We start from the raw sequence: 19451 nt of genomic DNA, 5'->3' as shown, positions 1-19451 counted from the left end.
TACGGAATTATAGAGATTTAACAGGGAACCCCACCTACACCTCCGTCCTCACCCCCTCTCCCTTTCCCTCCTCCTCCAAGGAGCTGAGTCCTCTCAGCTGACTCGGCTTTGTTCAACACTGAAGGAGTTTCTAAAACTCTTTTGTAACCACTCACATACCATCTAGACAGAAATAAGAGAAATACAAGTCAATGTGCTAAAACAGACAAAAGCACAAAGAGCAGCAACAAACTTGGATATTTTGATAAGTGGATTTCGATCATTCTTTGATGTGAATTGTATGTGCTATTTTTCTTTTTTATCTGGATTACAGTGATGGATGTTCAACAAAGGGCTGTGCTGTGCTGAAGGAGTGAAGGCCGTAAGCTTACTACACTTCAGTGTTTCAAGTTTGCTGTTGGAGCAAAAACTAAATAATGTTAAGAAAACCCAGCGATACATCTTTAATGTATCCTTATGTAGAAAGGGCTCTCTTGACTGTGTCGCCACTGATGTATTTAGCACATCAAGCTCTTTAAAAAGGGAAGCACTGAGTTGCAGCTGACAAAAGATGTCTGACCTCAGCCAAGTTGCAGTGTACTCAGACTCTTCAGATATTTACAAGGTGAGTGAAGATGATGAGAGTGATGACTGTGGTTGAGGGCGGTGCTGTGCGGCATGAAAGATCACAGTTATTGAAACATTAAGCATATGATTGGTCAGCGCTTGCCTTACAAACTGGACCCTATTTAGGATCTTTGTGAAACTGTCTGTATTTCTGAATAGCTGGCTTTATTTTACATGAGGTCCTTCCTATTGACTTGGCATTGGGTTTTGTCCCTAAATATGGCAAAAAAGACAGAATTTGAAACAACCCAATCTCACAGATGTTTGTGAAATATTCAGGAAATGTAATCTATTGATTCAACTTTCTTTCGTGCCTGCGTCGTGTCTTTTTTTTCAGTCAGTTGGGATTTATGGGAGCACAGAAACTGAATTGTTATTTCTCATTTAATGTTGTATTAGATCTATTTTATCAACTTCAGCACTTGTGAGCGTTACAAGTTTTGAACTTGTATTTGCTGTGTATGTCCTGCAGGCCTCATTTACCTGGGCTCATACCACTCGTTTTTTAAGGGAAAAAAATATAATATACATATTATTTTGACTATAACAAATACTAAAATGAAACCTATTGTACTATTTATCACAGAGTACTTTACTGAAATGTTTACCAAAGTCACTTTTTTGAGTCTGATTTATGTCTCTCACCAATGCTGAGAGACAGACTGAGCTGTGAGCAAGGCCTCAGAAAAGCTTTATATACTAGAGTTGCGAGAAAGTTGTATGATTGAAACAATGTTGCAGCTTTGTTTTTCCACAGGTGTGGTTCCCGTGGGGTAGAAACTATATTGGTTTCCCTGGGGTAAAAACTATATTGGTTCCTGTGGGGTAAAAACTATATTGTCAACAGGTTCCCGTGGGGGTTGCCATGGAAGCCAAAAAGGGATGTGTGCGTGTGTGTCTGTGTGTGCGCGTACACATGTTTGTGTCTGCACCTGCGTGTTGAGGTGTGAGAAAGGAGAGTAGATACGTGCTTGAACTCTGTTTTATACACTAATTGGAGTCTTACCTATTCATTTCCAATTTACAAATTGCGTGAACAAAGTCATGGAACTTCATGACAAACGGATGAAATTTACTTACTCTTTTAGGGAGGAAACTTGTAAATCGGTCAGAATTGACCGGGACACAACAGGAGGGTTAAGAAAAGGCTGACAGAAAATCCTCATACCAAGAATCATAAAGATTTATAGAGAATATATATTGTAATCTCTGAAGGTGACTCATTTTGGTTACTTATTCTGCTAAAAAAAAAAGAAAAAAACACAAAAACAAAGTATGAGCTTCATTTTACAAAGTGGGCCTTCAAAGTACTCTCTGAAATGAGGCCTGGGATGCTTTGTGTCCTGAAATTAGAAAATTAAAATTTTGTCATAGTGCTAAACCAAATACATCATTAGAAAGGCCTCACCCTGTATATCAGTATGAAGACTCTACATAGCTCCTGCTTTTAAATATTGACCTTTAAACCTTGACCTCAGTTCGAAGGTTTGAAGGCTTCAGACAGACAGAAGCTCTTGACCACAGGTATCATGTGAGTATAGTTAACAACTGGGTAGGTTGTCAAATTTTGGTAAAATATAATATAAAATTAATTTTCACCCATTTAACAATTAAATACTTAAAAAAATAAAATACAATTCTCCACAGCCACACTGTGCAACGTGATAGAAATCAACATACAGTGAATAAGTGAAAAAGAAAAATCTACTGAATATACAGTATCACATATCTAGTACACCTGAACTAGTAATTCCCCTGCATCTAGATCAGGGGTGCCCACACTTTTTCGGCTCGCAAGCTACTTTTAAAATGACCAGGTCAAAATGATCTACCTACATTAAAAATGCTAAACATATATTAATTTCTATATATACTGAGTATACTTTATATTTACAATATATGTTGGCATACACTGCATAACTGCAACTAATGTAACCCTTGGTATTACACTTAAAAATTGACAGCAGTAATGCACATAGGTGACAAACAGTGATGTAACCATCAATACTGCACACAAGTGACAAGAGTAACTGGAACATTCAATACATTTATGGTCACTACCTTACTCTGATGACTTGCACTGAATGGAGTAGAATATCCCTTCCTATCCTGTTCCCCATCCCAGAGTATCCCTTCTTTAGTAGATATAAATTGGAGGGCTAGCTAGTAGCTAGCGCGTTTGACCGCGCATGTCCCTTCCCGGCAAACGCAACTTTTTTTAACTTATTTTTTTTTCGACGTATTGGGCACCTCTGATCTAGATGATGTATATAAACAAAAAATAATGATGTTGGTTTATTTCAGATATTTCAGAAAGAGATTTTGGATTTGCAGTTCTTACGGTTTGCAAAGTAGGATGAATTAGTAATAACACTGCATCTAAATGGTCTGTATAGCAGACCAGCAGATCATTTCAACTACATGAAATGCTTTTACCTCATTCACCCGTTCATGCATACAGGAGGACTTTAAGTTGAAGGACACTATAATTTGACACACTGACACTATGCTTTATGAGCATGAGTTCGAATTCAGTGTGTTGTAGTGTTTTGCACTTTGGCATGCGAACTTGGAGGAGCTGGGAATCGAACCATCAATCTACAGATTGATGGATGACCCACTCTACCTCTGAGCCACAACCTCATATAGATGTCTAGAAGTCTATATTAAGAAAAACTAAACATGTTGGTTTATGCTAATATTCTGGAAAGTTTTGGATTGGCCGTTCCTACAGACTGTAAAGTAGGTTTGTAAAAAGATATATCTATCAAAGCTATCAAGCACACCTGATGCAACTAATCAAGGGCCTAATAGTTGCATCAGGTATACTTGAGCCAGGAGTTTGTTCACAGTGATGTTTGGTTGGTTTTGGATGCTCAGGGGCTTCTGGGGCCTCTTTGCTTCATTGGACCTTCCAACAGGACAATGATCCTAAGCATACCTCAAAGTCCACCAAGGCTTGGCTTCAGAAAAAGTCCTGGAAGATACTAGGGTGGCCATCACAGTCGCCTGACTTGAATCCCATCGGAAATCTCTGGTGGGACTCGAAGAAAGCCAATATTAGTCAACCTGTTGAGCATCCAAGTGTTCATGTATAACCAACTTTTCCCCCTCACACTGCTGCATTGGGTTTGCCTTGAGTGCAGAGTTTATTCTTTACCTCTAACTCAGTTTGTGTTGAGGGATAGGCTACTAATTGTCAGAGTTCAGTGGGTGTTGAGGAGCGTATTTTAACTCCTCTCCTGGAGTTCATTTTTAACGGTTGCTCCATGACTTCACTGGCGCACAGCAAGCTGTAACTGGACTTCATAGTGAGGTAAGATTGAGCCTATTTTTCACTTCTTCAACTTTATTATAAAATGTTCGGTTGGTACAGCTTACACAGCATTTTTGTTGAAGTTGGTACATTTTCTGCATTTGGTCTTTGACGTTTTGCTGCTCTGCTGTAAAGAAGATAAAGTTTAGGCAGCCATGTTTTCTGTTGAACCTTTTAGAAAAATATGTTTTCCCTCTCCAAACTTGCGTGTGCACACTGGTGGTGAAGACATAGAGATTCAGTAGCTAAAGGAGTGTTAATCAGGTAACACTAACGCTAACGTTAATGCTAACTTGATGAGCTAACGCTACAATTGAATAAAATAACTTTGGATTGTGACTTTATTTAACAATGCAAACATATGTATCTGCTGATAAAGTGTTTTTCAGTATAACAGAGGAGAGTCAGGTTCATCAGGTTGCTGATTGTACACCGTGCGTGTAGACAGCAGTGTTTGGCGCTAGCATAAGTAACCACTAACCTACATTAGCCTACAACTTAGAAATTTCACAGTGATTCATGAAAAACAGTGGTTAAAATGATTGTAAATTTAACAGTTAAACATTATTGTCAATCCTTTTAATGTTAGATGGCCAAGACACTGATAAAGGTACAACGAGGTACTAATTTTTAAAAGGACACAGTTATCCTTAGGAATTATGTTTTTCCTTTTGCAGGAGTCATGTTAGTAAAGCAACAAAGGAGTTTCATGCCCTTGGGATTGTGTCACGGTTTCCAAGTTGGATTCTTGGAGTCATTTAGTGCAAATTATTTCTGTCGATTTTGCTTAATTGACAAATGTTCAGCACAGTCAATTTTCTCAGAGGATGACCCAAGCTTGACTTTAAGGCAGAGGTGCCCAATACGTCGATCGCGATCGACCGGTCGATCGCGGAAGTAGTGCCGGTAGATCGCCTGACGGTAAAAAAAAAAGTTAAAAAAGTTGCGTTTGCGACTTGATTGACGTACAGGGCGGCCTATGGGTCCCGGGAAGGGACATGCGCGGTCAAACGCGCTAGCTACTAGCTAGCCCTCCAATTTATATCTACTAAAGAAGGGATACTCTGGGATGGGGAACAGGATAGGAAGGGATATTCTACTCCATTCAGTGCAAGTCATCAGAGTAAGGTAGTGACCATAAATGTATTGAATGTTCCAGTTACTCTTGTCACTTGTGTGCAATATTGATGGTTACATCACTGTTTGTCACCTATGTGCATTACTGCTGTCAATTTTTAAGTGTAATACCAAGGGTTACATTAGTTGCAGTTATGCAGTGTATGCCAACATATATTGTAAATATAAAGTATACTCAGTATATATAGAAGTTAATATATGTTTAGCATTTTTAATGTAGGTAGATCATTTTGACCTGGTCATTTTAAAAGTAGCTCGCGAGCCGAAAAAGTGTGGGCAGCCCTGCTTTAAGGTCACCTGATTTGAATGAACAACACTATGCCAGTTTGGTAGATGATCCAACATTAACTTCTTCTTTTGGCATCAAGAGAAAAAGCATACTTAATACTTTGCAGTATTTCAATACTGCTGAGAACTATGCTGTTGACATCATGCATGACATTTTGGAAGGAGTTGGTCAATATGAGGTCAGACTTCTTTTTGAATATTTGATTGAACATTTCATCTCTAGAGAAAGCTTGTTAAACAGGATATGCTTTTAACTATGGCCATTTGGAAAGTAAAAAGAAGCCAACACATATTAACATTGACTGTGGAGGACATGGAATAGGATTAAACGCTTCACAGACACTGTGTCTACTCACAAACATACCTTTGATATTTGGCGACCTGTTATCAGAGGATGATTTGCACTTGTTGCTGAATATTATAAACATTGCGTTTTCTTACTCAATCACTGAGGGAATGACCATATATTTAAAGCACCTTATTGTTGAACATCATCAACTCTTCAAAGAGTTGTACCATCAAAAAACTTGCTTCCAAAACATCATTTCATGGTGCACTACCCAAGATGCATCAGAAAGATTGGACCACTCATTCATATAAGGACCATGAAAATTTTTTAAAGATTGTGTGAAGAACTTCAAAAATTTTACTGTATCACTTGCAAATAAACACTAGTTTGCAGTGGCATACCATTGGGAATGCTTGGCTTCAAAATCAGTCGAATCTGGTCCAGTCAAAATGTGTTTACTTAAAACACTAGAATTTACAGAAGATGTAAAAGCATATCGTCATGTTGATGCACAAGCCACTGTCAACCTCACAAAGTGGGTAAAATATTGTGGAGTTGAGTATCGTGTTGGACTCTTTGTTTGCACAGGCACTGAGGAAAACTCACCATTTTTCAGCAAAATAGCCTCAATCATTTAGCACAATAATCAAGTTGTTTTTGTTTTGATTGAGCATGAAACTTTTTTTCATGACCATTTCCATGCTTTTCAAGTGAGTGAACACATGCCTAGGAAGATACTGGTTATAGAAAGGGAGCAGTTAACACATTTCACGTGTTTTGATGCCCAAATGTCATATGGATGTGATTCCCAATTTTATGTTGTGTCAGAAAATTGTATTATCTGATTTATCAGAATGGAATCCATGTGAACTTGTTTTATGTGCTTTAACAGGAGTAAATTCAGTGGTTTACCTCATGTTACACAATGTTGCACTTAACACTGCTGTTATGTGTTTATTGTTCTGACGACAAAATGTAATTCATTGTGTATGTTATTGACTGTTTTATACAACTTGAGCTGCACTGTTGTGACCTTGAAGGTGGTTTAAATGTAAAATAAAAACTGTGTTGCAAACAGTACATTGCGCAGCAGTAATTTTAATAATTGCTAATAATAATAATAATATATGAGTAATGTAGAATTGTTAACTCTAAAAAAGGGTTGAATTAAATACATTTTAAGTGTTCCTCCTAACTCTAAAAAAGGGTTGAATTAAATACATTTTAAGTGTTCCTCCTAACACTGGTAATGAGTTAATATTTAAATTAACTCAGTTTTAGTGTTACATATACTCTATATCAGATTAGAACTTTAACACCTGAGGAGTAAAATTTGAACTCAGCTCAGCTCAACTCAAATTTGAAATTACTCCGCTCTGGAGTATATGCGTTGGTCACGCATGTACACTAAAATTGAGTTGTTTCTGACTCACAGGGAGTTTATTCCAAAAGCCAAAATTTGCAGTGTAGCAATAACCAAGTAAGACTGTAGCAGCAAAATCTCTGAATGTGTTCAAAAGAATAAAACTGTGTCTTGGAACCAACACTTTTACACATTTTTTGTTTGCTTCTCTATTCTATTATGCAGAATGTGTTCTGTAACCCTGCGTTTGAGCTGGAAGGGGAGCAAGAGGAGAGAGTGGAGGGATTCTCAACATCGTCCACCCCTGAACCAATCAAACCAGGTGCAAGTAAGTCCGCCAATCAGCTTGCTGTTTCCTGTGACTTCCTGTAATTCACAAGTGTATTAGATTATTATATAGTTTTGCATAACTTTAACTATGCTGGATTCAGCTCAAATTCTCTTTAAGAATATTAAGGAAGTAAGTGTGTGTGTGTGTGTGTGTGTGTGTGTGTGTGTGTGAAACATGGTTATTATGGTTAACTGCTAACAAGGATTAAAGGGCTTTCTTATATGCCTGATGCTTGCTCATGTGGGGATTCTTGAATCCTTAATTTTCAATTCTTGAATCGTCGGGTCTCTTAATTCAAGAGTTTGGTCTAGACCTGCTCTGAAAACGTCTTGAGATAATATTTGTTATGAATTGACGCTATATAGATAAAGATTGATTGATTGATTGGTTGATTGATTGATTTTAAGGAGAAAATAACCCTGATGATAACACAGTGCTGTCATCAGGGTTATCACAGTTTGGGCTTGAAGGATATGAATTTTTAAAAGAAAGCCTCAATTAAAAACTGGAGGTGTAGAATTTAAAAGACATGGATGTTAACCAGGGTCTAATGAAAGACACTGCCAAGTTGCATCATTGGAAGTGTAGGGTCCTGTGTTTTTGGTGTTTGATCCATACGAGGGACTAAAAGTATGTTAGCTTCTGCTGTTTTAATCATTCTTTAATCCAAATCTCTCCCTAATTGAAAACAGCGCCAAATGAAATTATATAAAGGCTGTATTATTTTGTCCAGATGCATAATATAACGTCCTGTAGTTTATCTTTAGCTTTCATTTTTATTGATTGTAAAGTGGAACAGAGGACATGGTGACAAGATTCTCTAAGCTTTAGAGAATTCACCTTAAGTCGATAACCATCTTTAATACTACATATAATGCCATAAAATCAATTGGGTGTTAAATGATAAATAATTTGCAAGAACATCAAATAAACCAGAAAGTTCAAACTATTGAACTATATGAGCTTTGCTAACAGTCACATATCCACACATTAATGTGTGTGTGCTTTGTCATTCAGGCCTAGGCTTGGACCTGTTTGGGGTGTGTGTGATGCGTCGGCGGGGCCCAGGTTGTGGCTGGGGGAAGGTGGTGGCCTCTGCTGCTGCCCTGCTTCTGTTGGCAGCCCTTGCACTGGCACTGGCCCTCATCCTCACACGTCAGTCACTGCTGCACCTCATATCAGTCATCACAATGAAAAAGAAATGCTTAAGGGCTTATTTATTTCAAGGGCTTATTAGAGATCAAGTGATTTCATAAATTTAGATTCCATATTTATAGCTTGCCTATATGAGCTTTTATACAAATTAAGCATTATCATTTTAAGGATACTGTCCCATTTACTGCTTTTATGGGTAGGCACTTCATGAAAAAATATGGGGCAAAAAAGATGATCTCGCTATGTCTACAATCTAGTTCATTAAGAAGAATTGTATACTAAAGTATCATTTACAGTACTCATGTTGCACAAGTTATTCTTTACATATAACTAGATCAGGTTTTCAGAAATGTGTCTATTTTCTTTATTTATTCATTTATAAGTTAATTTTCTATCTAGAATGAGCTTCTTCTTTGATTGGTCACTCATTTCGGTGTGTCTTTGTTTTCTGTACCTGATTTAGAAATAAAAGGTCTGGCAGTGGAGGATCAGTTGTTGTCCACCAGCCCTCCACACCTGCTGAGTGCAGGAGATGTTTCGCCCACAACCTCTGCCAACACAAGTCAACTGGACAGTACAGCTGTACCGCAGCCTGCTAAGATCCCACCATCTGAAACACGTAAAAGATTCAAGCAAAATTGCCATTTATACTGTATTGTAATTTAAAAAAAATTTATGCTCAATTTCACGTCTATCGTCATCCAATACAAATATTATTTCTTTCCCTGGAGGCCCTTTCCTTTATTCACCTGAAAGATAGTATTCCTGTCTGTCTCTCAGGTTGTGGAGGGGTTTTGACTGACTCAGAGGGCAGTTTTAGTTCTCCAAACCACCCTGGCTCATACCCCCACAACTTGCTGTGTGTGTGGGTGATCCAGGTCCCACCCCCCTCCCAGGTCCAGATCCATGTTTCCTCTCTGACTGTAGAGGGGCCATCTCCCTGTCTGTTTGACTGGCTTGAGGTGCGGGAGCAGATAGAACAGAGCTCTGTGGTCACCAGGTTGGTCAAACATTGTCAGTTTCAACTCCAGACACAACAGTCCTTTTTAGGTGTTATTTTCATACTACAATACCCAGTCTCTTTTGAAAGCTTGTGCTTCTGTTGCAAAAAGACCTCGATCATTCGAAACAGTGTTAATGGAATATATTTCTACTACCCAAGTACCGTAAGTGTTCAAGTGGTTCCCACTGAAGTGGAGGCAAAGTATTGATGTGTGTTCCAACAAATTAGATTTTCACAAATTTCACATTTGAGTGGAAAAAATGACAAACTAAACTCACATGTGTGCTAAACATGTGTGTCTCAATTAGTCAATCAATTGAAATTAAGTTTTCAAAGCAACATTTCTATACATGTTCTCATGACAGGATCATTATTAGGCTTCATGTCAATACTTTAATTTGTTGGTAGATGGCGCTCAAGGTCTATGTATAATTGGAGAGTATGCAACGTAGGCTTCATGGAAAGATTTCAGTACATGTGAATAAACTACTTTGACATTCTTGAGTACTTTCTTGGAAACTGTCAGAACACGATTCATGAAATTCAAAAATTGTTACATGACTTGATCACACATCCTTTTGAGGATTTACAGAACAAAGTTTGGACTCAACTGCAAAGCTATAATATGGAGGAAAAAAATTGATTATTCAAATAAAAGGATAGCATTAGTAAAAGGTCTGTCCTTTCTTCTGAAGGTTCTGTGGTAACATGGCACCACCAACAATCAACACAAACAGCAGCACAGCGTGGGTTACCTTCCACTCAGATGGCAGCATTGCAGGCAGTGGCTTCACTGCACAGTACAGGGCCATACTGCCTGAACACAGTCAGTAGTGTGTGTGTGTGTGTGTGTGTGTGTGTGTGTGTGTGTGTGTGTGTGTGTGTGTGTGTGTGTGCGTGTGTGTGTGTGTGTGCAATTACACATAGTCTTGCACTCATGATTTTGCATTTATAAACATCTGTGCATGTATCAACTTTGTGTTTTCCTAGGGAGCTGCTCCAGAGAAGAGTTTATGTGTGACAGTGGTCGCTGTCTGCTACCTGTGTCTGTGTGTGACGGTCATCTGAACTGCCATGACCTAACAGATGAGGCAAACTGCAGCCATAAACACAAAGGTGAGACCAGCAGACAACGTTTAAAACATACAGTAACATACAGTGACATACAGTAACTTCAACACCCTTGAAAAGGCCACAGGACACAAGGACATTGTTTCTATTGTTTTTTCACAGAATGTGGTGGGCAGAAGGCTGGGCCGTATGGCTACCTTTCAAGTCCAAACCACCCAAGTCCCTATCCTCACCAGCAGGTACATTCTCAACCATGTTAGACTGTCAGACACACACCATACTAATTAATATAGTGCCATGAAACTGGTGTTTTTCACCAATCGCTTCTGTTTCACATCAGTTGTGCATATGGTACATATCTGTTGACGAGGGTCACGTCATCACACTGAGCTTCAGCGACTTCAGCCTGGAAACTCAGGATGTGTGTGAGTTTGACTATGTGGAAGTGCATGACAGCATTGATACTGGAGCCGGAAGACTGTTGGGAAGGTGAGGCCCAAATGGGAAATGCTCAATTAAGATTGCAAGAAAGAGAACAGAATCTTTCTTCCAGGTGAATGTAGGGCTGTAACCCTAGCTGCACAAGACAGTGAAATTAAGTGTCTCCTTTATGCTGATGACCTGGTCCTACTGTCCTCCACAAAAGAGGGGATACAGCAACACTTATCAGAATTGAAAAAATACTTTCAAACCTGGGACCAACCCAAAACCAAAGTGCTGGGACAAAGGGTCTAACTACAGAAATACAATACCAGTTTTGCAATTGGGCACAACCTTGTTGAACTAAAAAAAATCATCATATGTATTAGGGCTTAAAATTTCGGACACAGGGCATTTTAGCTTGGCTGTGAATGCACTAAAACAAAGCAAAAAGGGATTTCTATGCCACTTCAATATCAATAAACACTGAGCTACCAATTGAATGAATTAAAATTAGAACCTCGCTCAAAATATTTTAATCACTATCAGTCCCTTTGCATTATATGGCAGTGAGGTGTAGGTACTTAAATTCAAGACGATTGGACAAGATGGGACAAAATCTTTAAAATCCTACAAGAGTTCTGCAAAACCATCATCTAGGTGCTCCGAAGAGCTCCCAACATTGCATTAGGCCAATATCCTCCACTGTTTAATATTCAAAAATGAGTCCTACATTTTTGAAATCATAATAAAACAAGTGATTCATTCTCCTCTTCCTTAAAAGTCCTGTGCTGCCAGAAATTGAATCTACAAAGGAGTCCACTCTACATTTTCTTAACCCCATCTTCCCAAATCAGGTCATTACACCAGTGCCACCTCAGCTTCAAGGTACAATCATTCAGAATATTAGACCCCAGTAAATCATTAAGAAACAAAAAATACTGAGATTACTGCACAGAATTAACAAAATAAAAACATACAGTATGTAGCCCTAAACAGACAGTCAATGTTCTCCTCAGTTTTCTGTCAGACTCTGTGGTCAAGTAGTGTACTAAGTGCAGACTGAGTAAACACAACCTGCCAGTGGAGGTAGGCTGGCCAGTGCCCAGAAAGGAGAGGTTGTGTTCTTACTGTGACCAGGGAAAAGAGACAGGTGCACTTCCTAAGCAAGTATGACCAATACAAAAGGCCCAGGGATCAATATTTTACAAAAATAACACAAATATTCCCAGAGTTCTTCTATCTCAGCAACTTGGAGAGTTGGAGAATTCAGGTGAGCCCCCTGCCCCCATCCCAAAGGCTAATAATTAATGTTTCTTAGTTAATAATTAATTTGTTGTGTTAATCTTATGTTACTCTTACCCACCTCCCTTGTTTTCCATACCCCTTTTTTTTGTTGATTTATGTAAAGTAAGCTTCAAAGTTCTTTTCCTTGTAACATCCTGTATGTTGAGTAAATATGTGTCTTCCTTTATTTGAGTTACATAACCACAATGACTGAACAGCTTTTGTTTCCTCCACCTTTGTCTCAGGTTTTGTGGTGCCACCTTCCCTCCAGACCTTACTTCCTCTGGCCCCCACATGACTGTCGTGTTTGTGGCTGATGAGGGAGTGGCCGACAGTGGCTTCAGTGCAACATACCAGGCTGAGTCTGTACTGGACAGTGAGTTCTTGCTTTTTGTAAAGCTAATTCAAAATTGCTACTGGTCCATTTATTATTTTCTTTGCTGCTGATCCTTCCCGTTCCATATTCTTCTCTCTTCTTCTGTTTTACTTCTTGGCTTCTTTGTTCCTCCCCTTCCCATTTTTATGCATTTACTTCCTCCTTCAAATCTTACAAACTTTCCTTTCTTCTCCTTGCCTCCATGTTTGCATTTAACCTACATTTACTCATCAAAAATCATCAGTTTATAAATGACGTTAAATCCCTTTAATATAGGCCCAAATTCTGTGCTATTACAGTAGTTTCTTCCTTTCCCTATGCCTCCTCACATTGTCACTTTTTTGCTTTCTAAAATCCCTTCCTGTGTTTTTTGTCTTTATTTACAGGGACATGTGGTCCCAACCAGTTTGCCTGTAGTACAGGGGAGTGTCTTCAGCAGCAGTGGTTGTGTGATGGATGGAATGACTGCTCTGATGGGGCAGATGAACAGGACTGTGGCAACTCCACCTACCCTCCCTTCAGTGAGTCCCTTTTAATCTTCGACCCCAATCGGAGTCCCGTTTGAGTCCGAGTTAGAGTAGTTTTTGTCTCCAGAGCCAGACTTTTAACAGAAACATTGGGGCACTGCTTTTTGATTAGATCATAATTTCCTTTGTGCAGACTAGAGAGAGAGAGTTCTGGTTCTCCAGAAGCCAAACACTGGACGACATCAAGGACAAATGAGAATAGGAATAATTTCTTTTCTCCTTGCCCTCAGCTTCACCGTGTGAGCTAATAGAGGTAGAGATGTGTAAAGGCCTAAACTATAACCTCACCTCATTCCCAAACATCTGGCTGTCCATTGCTGATCAGAGAGAAGCTGCCACACTCCTGCAACAGTACCGGGTAAAAGCTACCTTCACAATTTAAATGTAACTAAATTGCCAATATTTTCTTGTTGCTGCTGTATTTTTGGGTCATTTTAGAAGCACAAACACGCATTAAAAATGCTGTAGTTTCTTTAAACTATTGCGCAGATCTTTCAAGCCAGACATTCAATGTTCATTGTCTAGGTGCTGATGGAGCTGGCGTGCTTTGGGCCCTTGCGGAGGCTAGTGTGTGGGATGTTTTTGCCCCAATGCAGCCTTCAGGGTGGCATCCTCCAGCCCTGCCGCTCAGTCTGCTCCTCTGCCAAGCAGCAATGCAGCAAATCCCCAGATCTCTTCTCCTTCAGCTGGCCCTTCAATTGTCACCTCTTGCCTGACTCACAGGATCCCATGGAGTGCTCGCTGCCTTGATGCTTCAAGAGATTAATGTTTCAATTGTGTTGTTTGTAAGAGATGATCATTTCCATCCCTGCCTATTTTTTCAGAAAACATTTTAGACTGGATTTGTGGCCTATATTTTACAGACCTGGAGACATTCTCAGACCAGCTCCACAACATTGTGTTGTAGAAAACAGTTTGACCTGCAGCATGACTGCAAACCTCATTACACTATACTGCCTGTAAAACTTGAAACAATAGCCATTTTAAAGTATATGACTTAGACTTAGACCTTTCTTTATTTGATCCCCCATAGGGGGAAATTCTCATGTTACAGCAGCAACAATAGAACAGGGAGAGTGAAAAGAAGCAAATAGTAAAAGAAAAAATAGCAATAGCAAAATAAATATAAATATAAATATATGGCTGTGATGAAATAAATATTTACACTATGGGATATTTACACTTTGGTTCAGAAATGTACAGGTATGGACGGGAATGAAGGAATGGAATGACATGGATGGAAAACAGTGTATTAACATCAGCCAGTGATGCTGGCTGATGGGAGAAATGACCTGCGGTAGCGTTCCTTCTTGCAGGGTGGGTGCCTCAGCCTGCTGCTGAATGAGCTGCTGAGGGCCCCCACAGTTTCATGCAGGGGGTGAGATGGGTTGTCCATGATGGACTTGAGTTTTGTTAATGTCCTCCTCTCACACACCTCCTCTATGTAGTCCAGGGAGCAGTCCAGGACAGAAGCGGCCCTCCTGACCAGCCTGTTCAGTCTCTTTCTGTCCCTCTCCGTGCTCCCTCCTCCCCAGCAGTGTCCCTCTCCGTGCTCCCTCCTCCTCAGCAGTATATAGATGAAAAGAAGTTTTTCAAGTGTCCGTGTGATTCACAAACCAACCAAGCAAAATGAAAGTTTTAAATCTCTCATAGAAATCACTGCTGTGAACTGTATATGTACTATTTATTGCTTTGATGTCAATCATATGAACAGAGTTCACCTATGAAGAATAAAAATACAGAGAACACCATTAAAATACCATTTATTGCATATTATTCATTGCACATCGTGTGATGTGGTTATATATTCAGGGTTTCTAAGTCTAGATTTCATCTTGCACAAAATAATATGGGCATGAACTGAATCACTCTTGAAATCATGTAGGCTGTTACAGCAGTGCTTACCTGAGCCCGCATGATAAAATAAGAAAAACAGAAGCCTTGTGTGAAACTCATATGGCAAAAGTTATCTCGGCGATTCATTAATTTAACTTGTTAAAATCCATTTAATTGGTAATTGGTGAAGAAGATTTCAAGCTGAATTACAGAGAAATTTTGTAAGCAGTCATATAAACACACAGAGTATATATACACTGATAGTGGTAACACCAACTCTATCAGTGATAAACACAGCTAGCCAATATTTCATACACGCGATCCATTCAATAGAGCTTCTTCTACACCCAAACTTCAGAAAGTGCATAAATGGAATTTACCTTTATAAATGAGTGAATGACCATATTTTGTACTCGCACTGATTCCTGGCATGATTTCACTTCACAAAGCTTGATTGCACATTTATCACAATCATATCTTTGAGTCACATGAGGTACACTTAGTACACTTATGTACACAAAATTAGTACTGTAAGTGTACTGTAAACTTACTGTGACTGAGCTGCTATGGAGGGACAATGAGCTTCAGGGTATGGTCAAGGGCAACAGCTGTCAGGCCCCACACTCGATGCTTCCCATTACGAAACACTGGGAGGGTGTATCCATATTTGTCACCGGTGCGGAAGTGTGTGTAGCCACGATTCTGAGGGTTGCACAAGTGGGACAAGGACAGGGTGAAAATCTCCTCTACCTGGGATGGAAACAGACAAAGGAAGTACAGTACAGAATCCAACCAGAAAAGAAGTGTCTTTTAAAATGCATTTGCTTATTTGTATTTCTATGTTGCTAATTTACCTCTCCAGGGTTTGGTTTGAAGGAAAACTTCTCTAGAGGACCGAGGTTAGCCAACACAGGAGCAATCATCATCCCTGACTGGTGAGAGAGACACAAAAAAAAAAAAAGACAGCATCAGAATCAGACATTGATCAGATTTAAAATTAAAAATGACAAAAGCTTTTGAGAATTAGACAAGTATAATGATAAGTGTCTGTAGAAGTGACACAAAACAGTTAACTGTTAACAGTTTTATTTTCGTTATAGTGAATATAGATTCATCTGTGGCCTCACTTTGTGACAAAGCTTTACAGTAGTGGACATAAAGTGTATGCAGGCCTAATTGTGCCAAATGTAAGGCTAGTACCGGAACACATAAATGAATGATTGAGTAGTGAAGCAACAGAAAGTTAATCATAAATAATTTAAAAAATTAGTACAATTTTCTCTCTCTTTATAAATTGATTATTTTTGAGTTTTGGTCTACTTGGGCAGACTTCCCTTCATTAAACTCTTTGAGACATAACAGCACTTGCACTCACCATGTCCCTGAGAGGCTTCAGGATGCCCCAGACCCTCTCTGTTGCCACATTAACACCCAGCTCCTCCCTGGCTTCCCTCAACGCTGTAGCCACCACATCTCTGTCTGACGGATCACTCTTCCCTCCTGCAAAGCTACAAATAAGTGGTAATGAGGATTCTGTACTGTACTGAACATTTGTATATAGTATATTTCTAGCCTGCCACTGACCTCACGTCTCCCTTGTGCCTTCCCTTCAGTGTGCTGGAGCGCAGAGTGAAGAGAAACGCTGGCTCCCCCTCAACAGAGCAGAGAGAGACCAGTACTGATGCCCATCTCCTCTGGTTCTTTCCCTGGTTCTGACTCACTTCTTTTCTTCCTTTATCCACCTCGTAAAGCTTCAAGTTGGGCCACAGGCTCTGTCGACACCTGTTTTCATTCTGCAGGGATAGACAGTCTCTCCAGGCATCTGCCATGTGAGGGGCAGCCTGATGAACACCTCTGGATTGGTGAAAAGAGAGGCTGGATGGTTGTGGTATATCATTAAAATGGTTCAAAATCCATGGCGTGTGTGTCGACAAACTGAAAGGTCTGTAATAGCTGTGAAGAGGGTTAAACTGAGTCTTATTGGTGAAACTGATTGAAGACTGGCAAATGTCCCAAAGCCTTCTCCAGCGTTGAACATAAGTTCTGTTGATTAAACACTCCTGGTAAGTGCTCACATCTTTGAGGTTTTGACCTAAATCTTCCACTACAGTGCATTTCCAATGATCCGATGATTGCTTAGCTTTTGTGGTGGCAGAAACTTGAGGGGGGTGACAACTGCTGGACAAAATGGCTTTACATAAGGGGTTTTGAAATGAAGCTTTTCTCAAGTGATGATTATCAAGGTCGAAGTTAAATGAAGACAGCTGTGTTGAACAGGATATAGTCTCTGTGGACAATGATGACCCCACCTTACTTCCACAGATCCCTTCATATCTCCTCTCCTTCACATCTCTTGCAACCTGCCATCCACCACCAGTGTGTTCAAAGAAAGCAGAGGCATGGGATTCTCTCACCAATAGCAAAGGTCTTATGGGACAAGACCAAGTGAGGATCTGTCGCCCCCTAAACATCCTAATAGAAACATACAAAGACAGTCTTAAGAGCATTAGTCAAGTAGGCTCATAGTTGTCATAGATTACACAAGCATATGAAATTCAGTCTATTGACGTTCTATCTGCACAGAAGGAGGGGTTCAAAACAGTTGCCAACAAACTTTGGCTGGTTAGGAACAGCTGCTTATTAGCTAGCGTAGCTACGCTGCTAACATACAAAAATCACATTACGTTTAAATCAGGTTTGTCGTTTCTCCGCTACCATATCAAAAAAAGCTGGTTTAGTAGTCGCCATGACCTTCTTTGGCTCGAGAGTCAGCTGTCCAAGGATACCCAGGTTAACTTAGCCTGCTAACACATTAGCAACAAAAACAAAGCTACGTTAATGTCGTGTCTCGACGGTTAACTCAAAAGTTGGCCAATGGCAGTCCGCTATGTCCTACACGAAGTTAGAAAACACGCCAATGGTCCATTTTCAAAATTAAAACGTAATTTGAAAACAGAAAAAAATCACCTTCAAAGTTGATTCAACGGCAGCTGGCCTCGAGCCCAGCAGGCGGGTGCCAGAAGCTTGTCGTCGTCGTCATCATCGTCATCGTCATCGTCATCATCGTCATCATCATCGTCGTCTGCTGCTGCTTTTTCTTCTTCTTCTTCTTATTGGTGTAAATGCTGCAGGCATTCACGACATATGTTCTTCTATTCCAAAATTATGTATTATTATTATTATTATTATTATTATTGTTATAATAATAATTCTTATTATTATTTGTACTAGTAGTATTCGGGATCCATTTTCAATGACTTCACATTTATGACATTCATAATTTCAGAATTATTAAACATTTTCTTCATTTTCTTCTTCAACCATCTTCAAGTCTTCACAGCTCCTTCATATATTCAGCTAGAAACTCCATTCAAGCTTTAAAACGTTCAACATCTTGTCCTCACCCAGGACATCATTCAACACCCTTAATGTCATCCGCCCTTTCACCACCGTCGCCATTCAAAATTTCAGATAATTTCCAGCCCTCCTCAGATTTTCCATTAGTGTGTATGTGGCGGAATGTTCAGAGCTAGAGTGGGTGACATCATTGCTAGTTCTTCTTTTTCTTTAGAGTTTATTGGCGGATGGCAAACCCTCTTAAAGGTACATAACTGCTCTCCAATTGGACTGGAGTGTGAGTTTATGCAGGAAAAAAGAGGGGAAGAAACCCCTTTAGACTCTTTTAGCTAAATCAGTGAATTTAATAATAGCACCATATATCTTTCCCAGTGCTTTCCCCAAGAGACCTGTCCATGAAAAATCATGGTGTTTTGCCTTCCTTAATGACTGAATAAGGTGATTCCTCCTAAAACTACATTTCCTACAATAAATTGACTGTTTCTGGTTGGCTACAATGACTGCATTTTACAGTTCCAGTGCAGTCAAATTTGAAGCCCACCATCCCCCAGCTCCAACATAGTATAAATGTCTCCCAGTTTCAGTCAGTATGACAGGACGCATATGTCCTAATGAGTAGCTCAGTTTTAGCCTTGCTCAATCGAAGTTGTAGGTCTACATGTTTACTTTTTAATGTCTGTTTTGCCAGAATAGCCACTTGCTCATTTCCCTCCACACCAACATGAGCAGGAATCCAAAGAAAGCATGTAGATGTACCTTTACTGTTCAATCTGTACATTACTACGAATATTTCATTAACAATGTCTGTTCTAAATGATGATTTACCAGATCTTATGCTTAACAGTGCTGAAAAACTATTATTTCCTTCTCCTCTATCCAGTGTAGGGCCAATGATTGAGCACTGACAAATAATTTAAAGTGCCATAAAGTAATGAGATGTATTGGCCCTTTAAATGTAATTCAACTTGTATGTTTTGACCCAAAAGATGTTTAGGGGATGAGGGGAGGTAAAACAAATTGATGGGTAGAAAGCAAGTATTTATTCAAAAAGTAAACCAAAGAATTACACAACTTAAAGCGAACTCAAAA

The 19451-nt window shown here is 39.5% G+C and overlaps 2 protein-coding genes across 4 annotated transcripts; one reads left to right on the top strand and one right to left on the bottom strand.

The window, feature by feature from the left end:
• Positions 1 to 550: 550 nt before the first annotated feature.
• On the top strand, positions 551 to 13919 carry mfrp (membrane frizzled-related protein). The gene is made up of 13 exons (XM_070829908.1): positions 551 to 604; positions 7225 to 7327; positions 8348 to 8485; positions 8949 to 9104; positions 9266 to 9485; positions 10184 to 10314; positions 10479 to 10604; positions 10722 to 10798; positions 10900 to 11048; positions 12512 to 12642; positions 13029 to 13163; positions 13400 to 13527; positions 13695 to 13919. The coding sequence occupies exons 1-13, from the start codon at positions 551 to 553 to the stop codon at positions 13917 to 13919; spliced, it is 1773 nt and encodes a 590-aa protein (XP_070686009.1).
• Positions 13920 to 14183: 264 nt separating this feature from the next.
• nudt8 (nudix hydrolase 8) lies at positions 14184 to 18040 on the bottom strand. Of its 3 annotated transcripts, none has more exons than XM_070829144.1 (5): positions 16590 to 18012; positions 16381 to 16513; positions 15860 to 15937; positions 15557 to 15755; positions 14184 to 14890 (listed from the first exon to the last, which is right to left on the bottom strand). In XM_070829144.1, the coding sequence occupies exons 1-4, from the start codon at positions 17510 to 17512 to the stop codon at positions 15570 to 15572; spliced, it is 1320 nt and encodes a 439-aa protein (XP_070685245.1). In that variant the 5' UTR covers positions 17513 to 18012; the 3' UTR covers positions 14184 to 14890; positions 15557 to 15569. The 3 variants fall into 3 exon arrangements, with proteins under 3 accessions (XP_070685245.1, XP_070685246.1, XP_070685247.1); XM_070829145.1 differs by lacking the exon at positions 14184 to 14890 and having other exon boundaries at positions 14922 to 15755; positions 16590 to 17477; positions 17973 to 18040; XM_070829146.1 differs by lacking the exon at positions 14184 to 14890 and having other exon boundaries at positions 14922 to 15707.
• Between the last annotated feature and the right edge of the window lie 1411 nt (positions 18041 to 19451).

This window comes from Pempheris klunzingeri, chromosome 4 (assembly GCF_042242105.1).
Source record: "Pempheris klunzingeri isolate RE-2024b chromosome 4, fPemKlu1.hap1, whole genome shotgun sequence".
Lineage (NCBI taxonomy): Eukaryota > Metazoa > Chordata > Actinopteri > Acropomatiformes > Pempheridae > Pempheris > Pempheris klunzingeri.
This window is presented reverse-complemented; position numbering and strand designations above follow the sequence as displayed.

Excerpts from the sequence above, each read along its gene's own strand:
- mfrp (XM_070829908.1), top strand. The coding sequence starts at position 551 with ATGTCTGACCTCAGCCAAGTTGCAGTGTACTCAGACTCTTCAGATATT. Across the intron at positions 9,105-9,265 it reads GATCCCACCATCTGAAACAC|GTTGTGGAGGGGTTTTGACT; the intron begins GTAAAAGATTCA and ends TCTGTCTCTCAG. Across the intron at positions 10,605-10,721 it reads CTGCAGCCATAAACACAAAG|AATGTGGTGGGCAGAAGGCT; the intron begins GTGAGACCAGCA and ends GTTTTTTCACAG.
- nudt8 (XM_070829144.1), bottom strand. The coding sequence starts at position 17,512 with ATGCTCTTAAGACTGTCTTTGTATGTTTCTATTAGGATGTTTAGGGGG. Across the intron at positions 15,938-16,380 it reads TGAAGCCTCTCAGGGACATG|TCAGGGATGATGATTGCTCC; the intron begins GTGAGTGCAAGT and ends CTCTCTCACCAG. Across the intron at positions 15,756-15,859 it reads TCAAACCAAACCCTGGAGAG|GTAGAGGAGATTTTCACCCT; the intron begins GTAAATTAGCAA and ends TTTCCATCCCAG.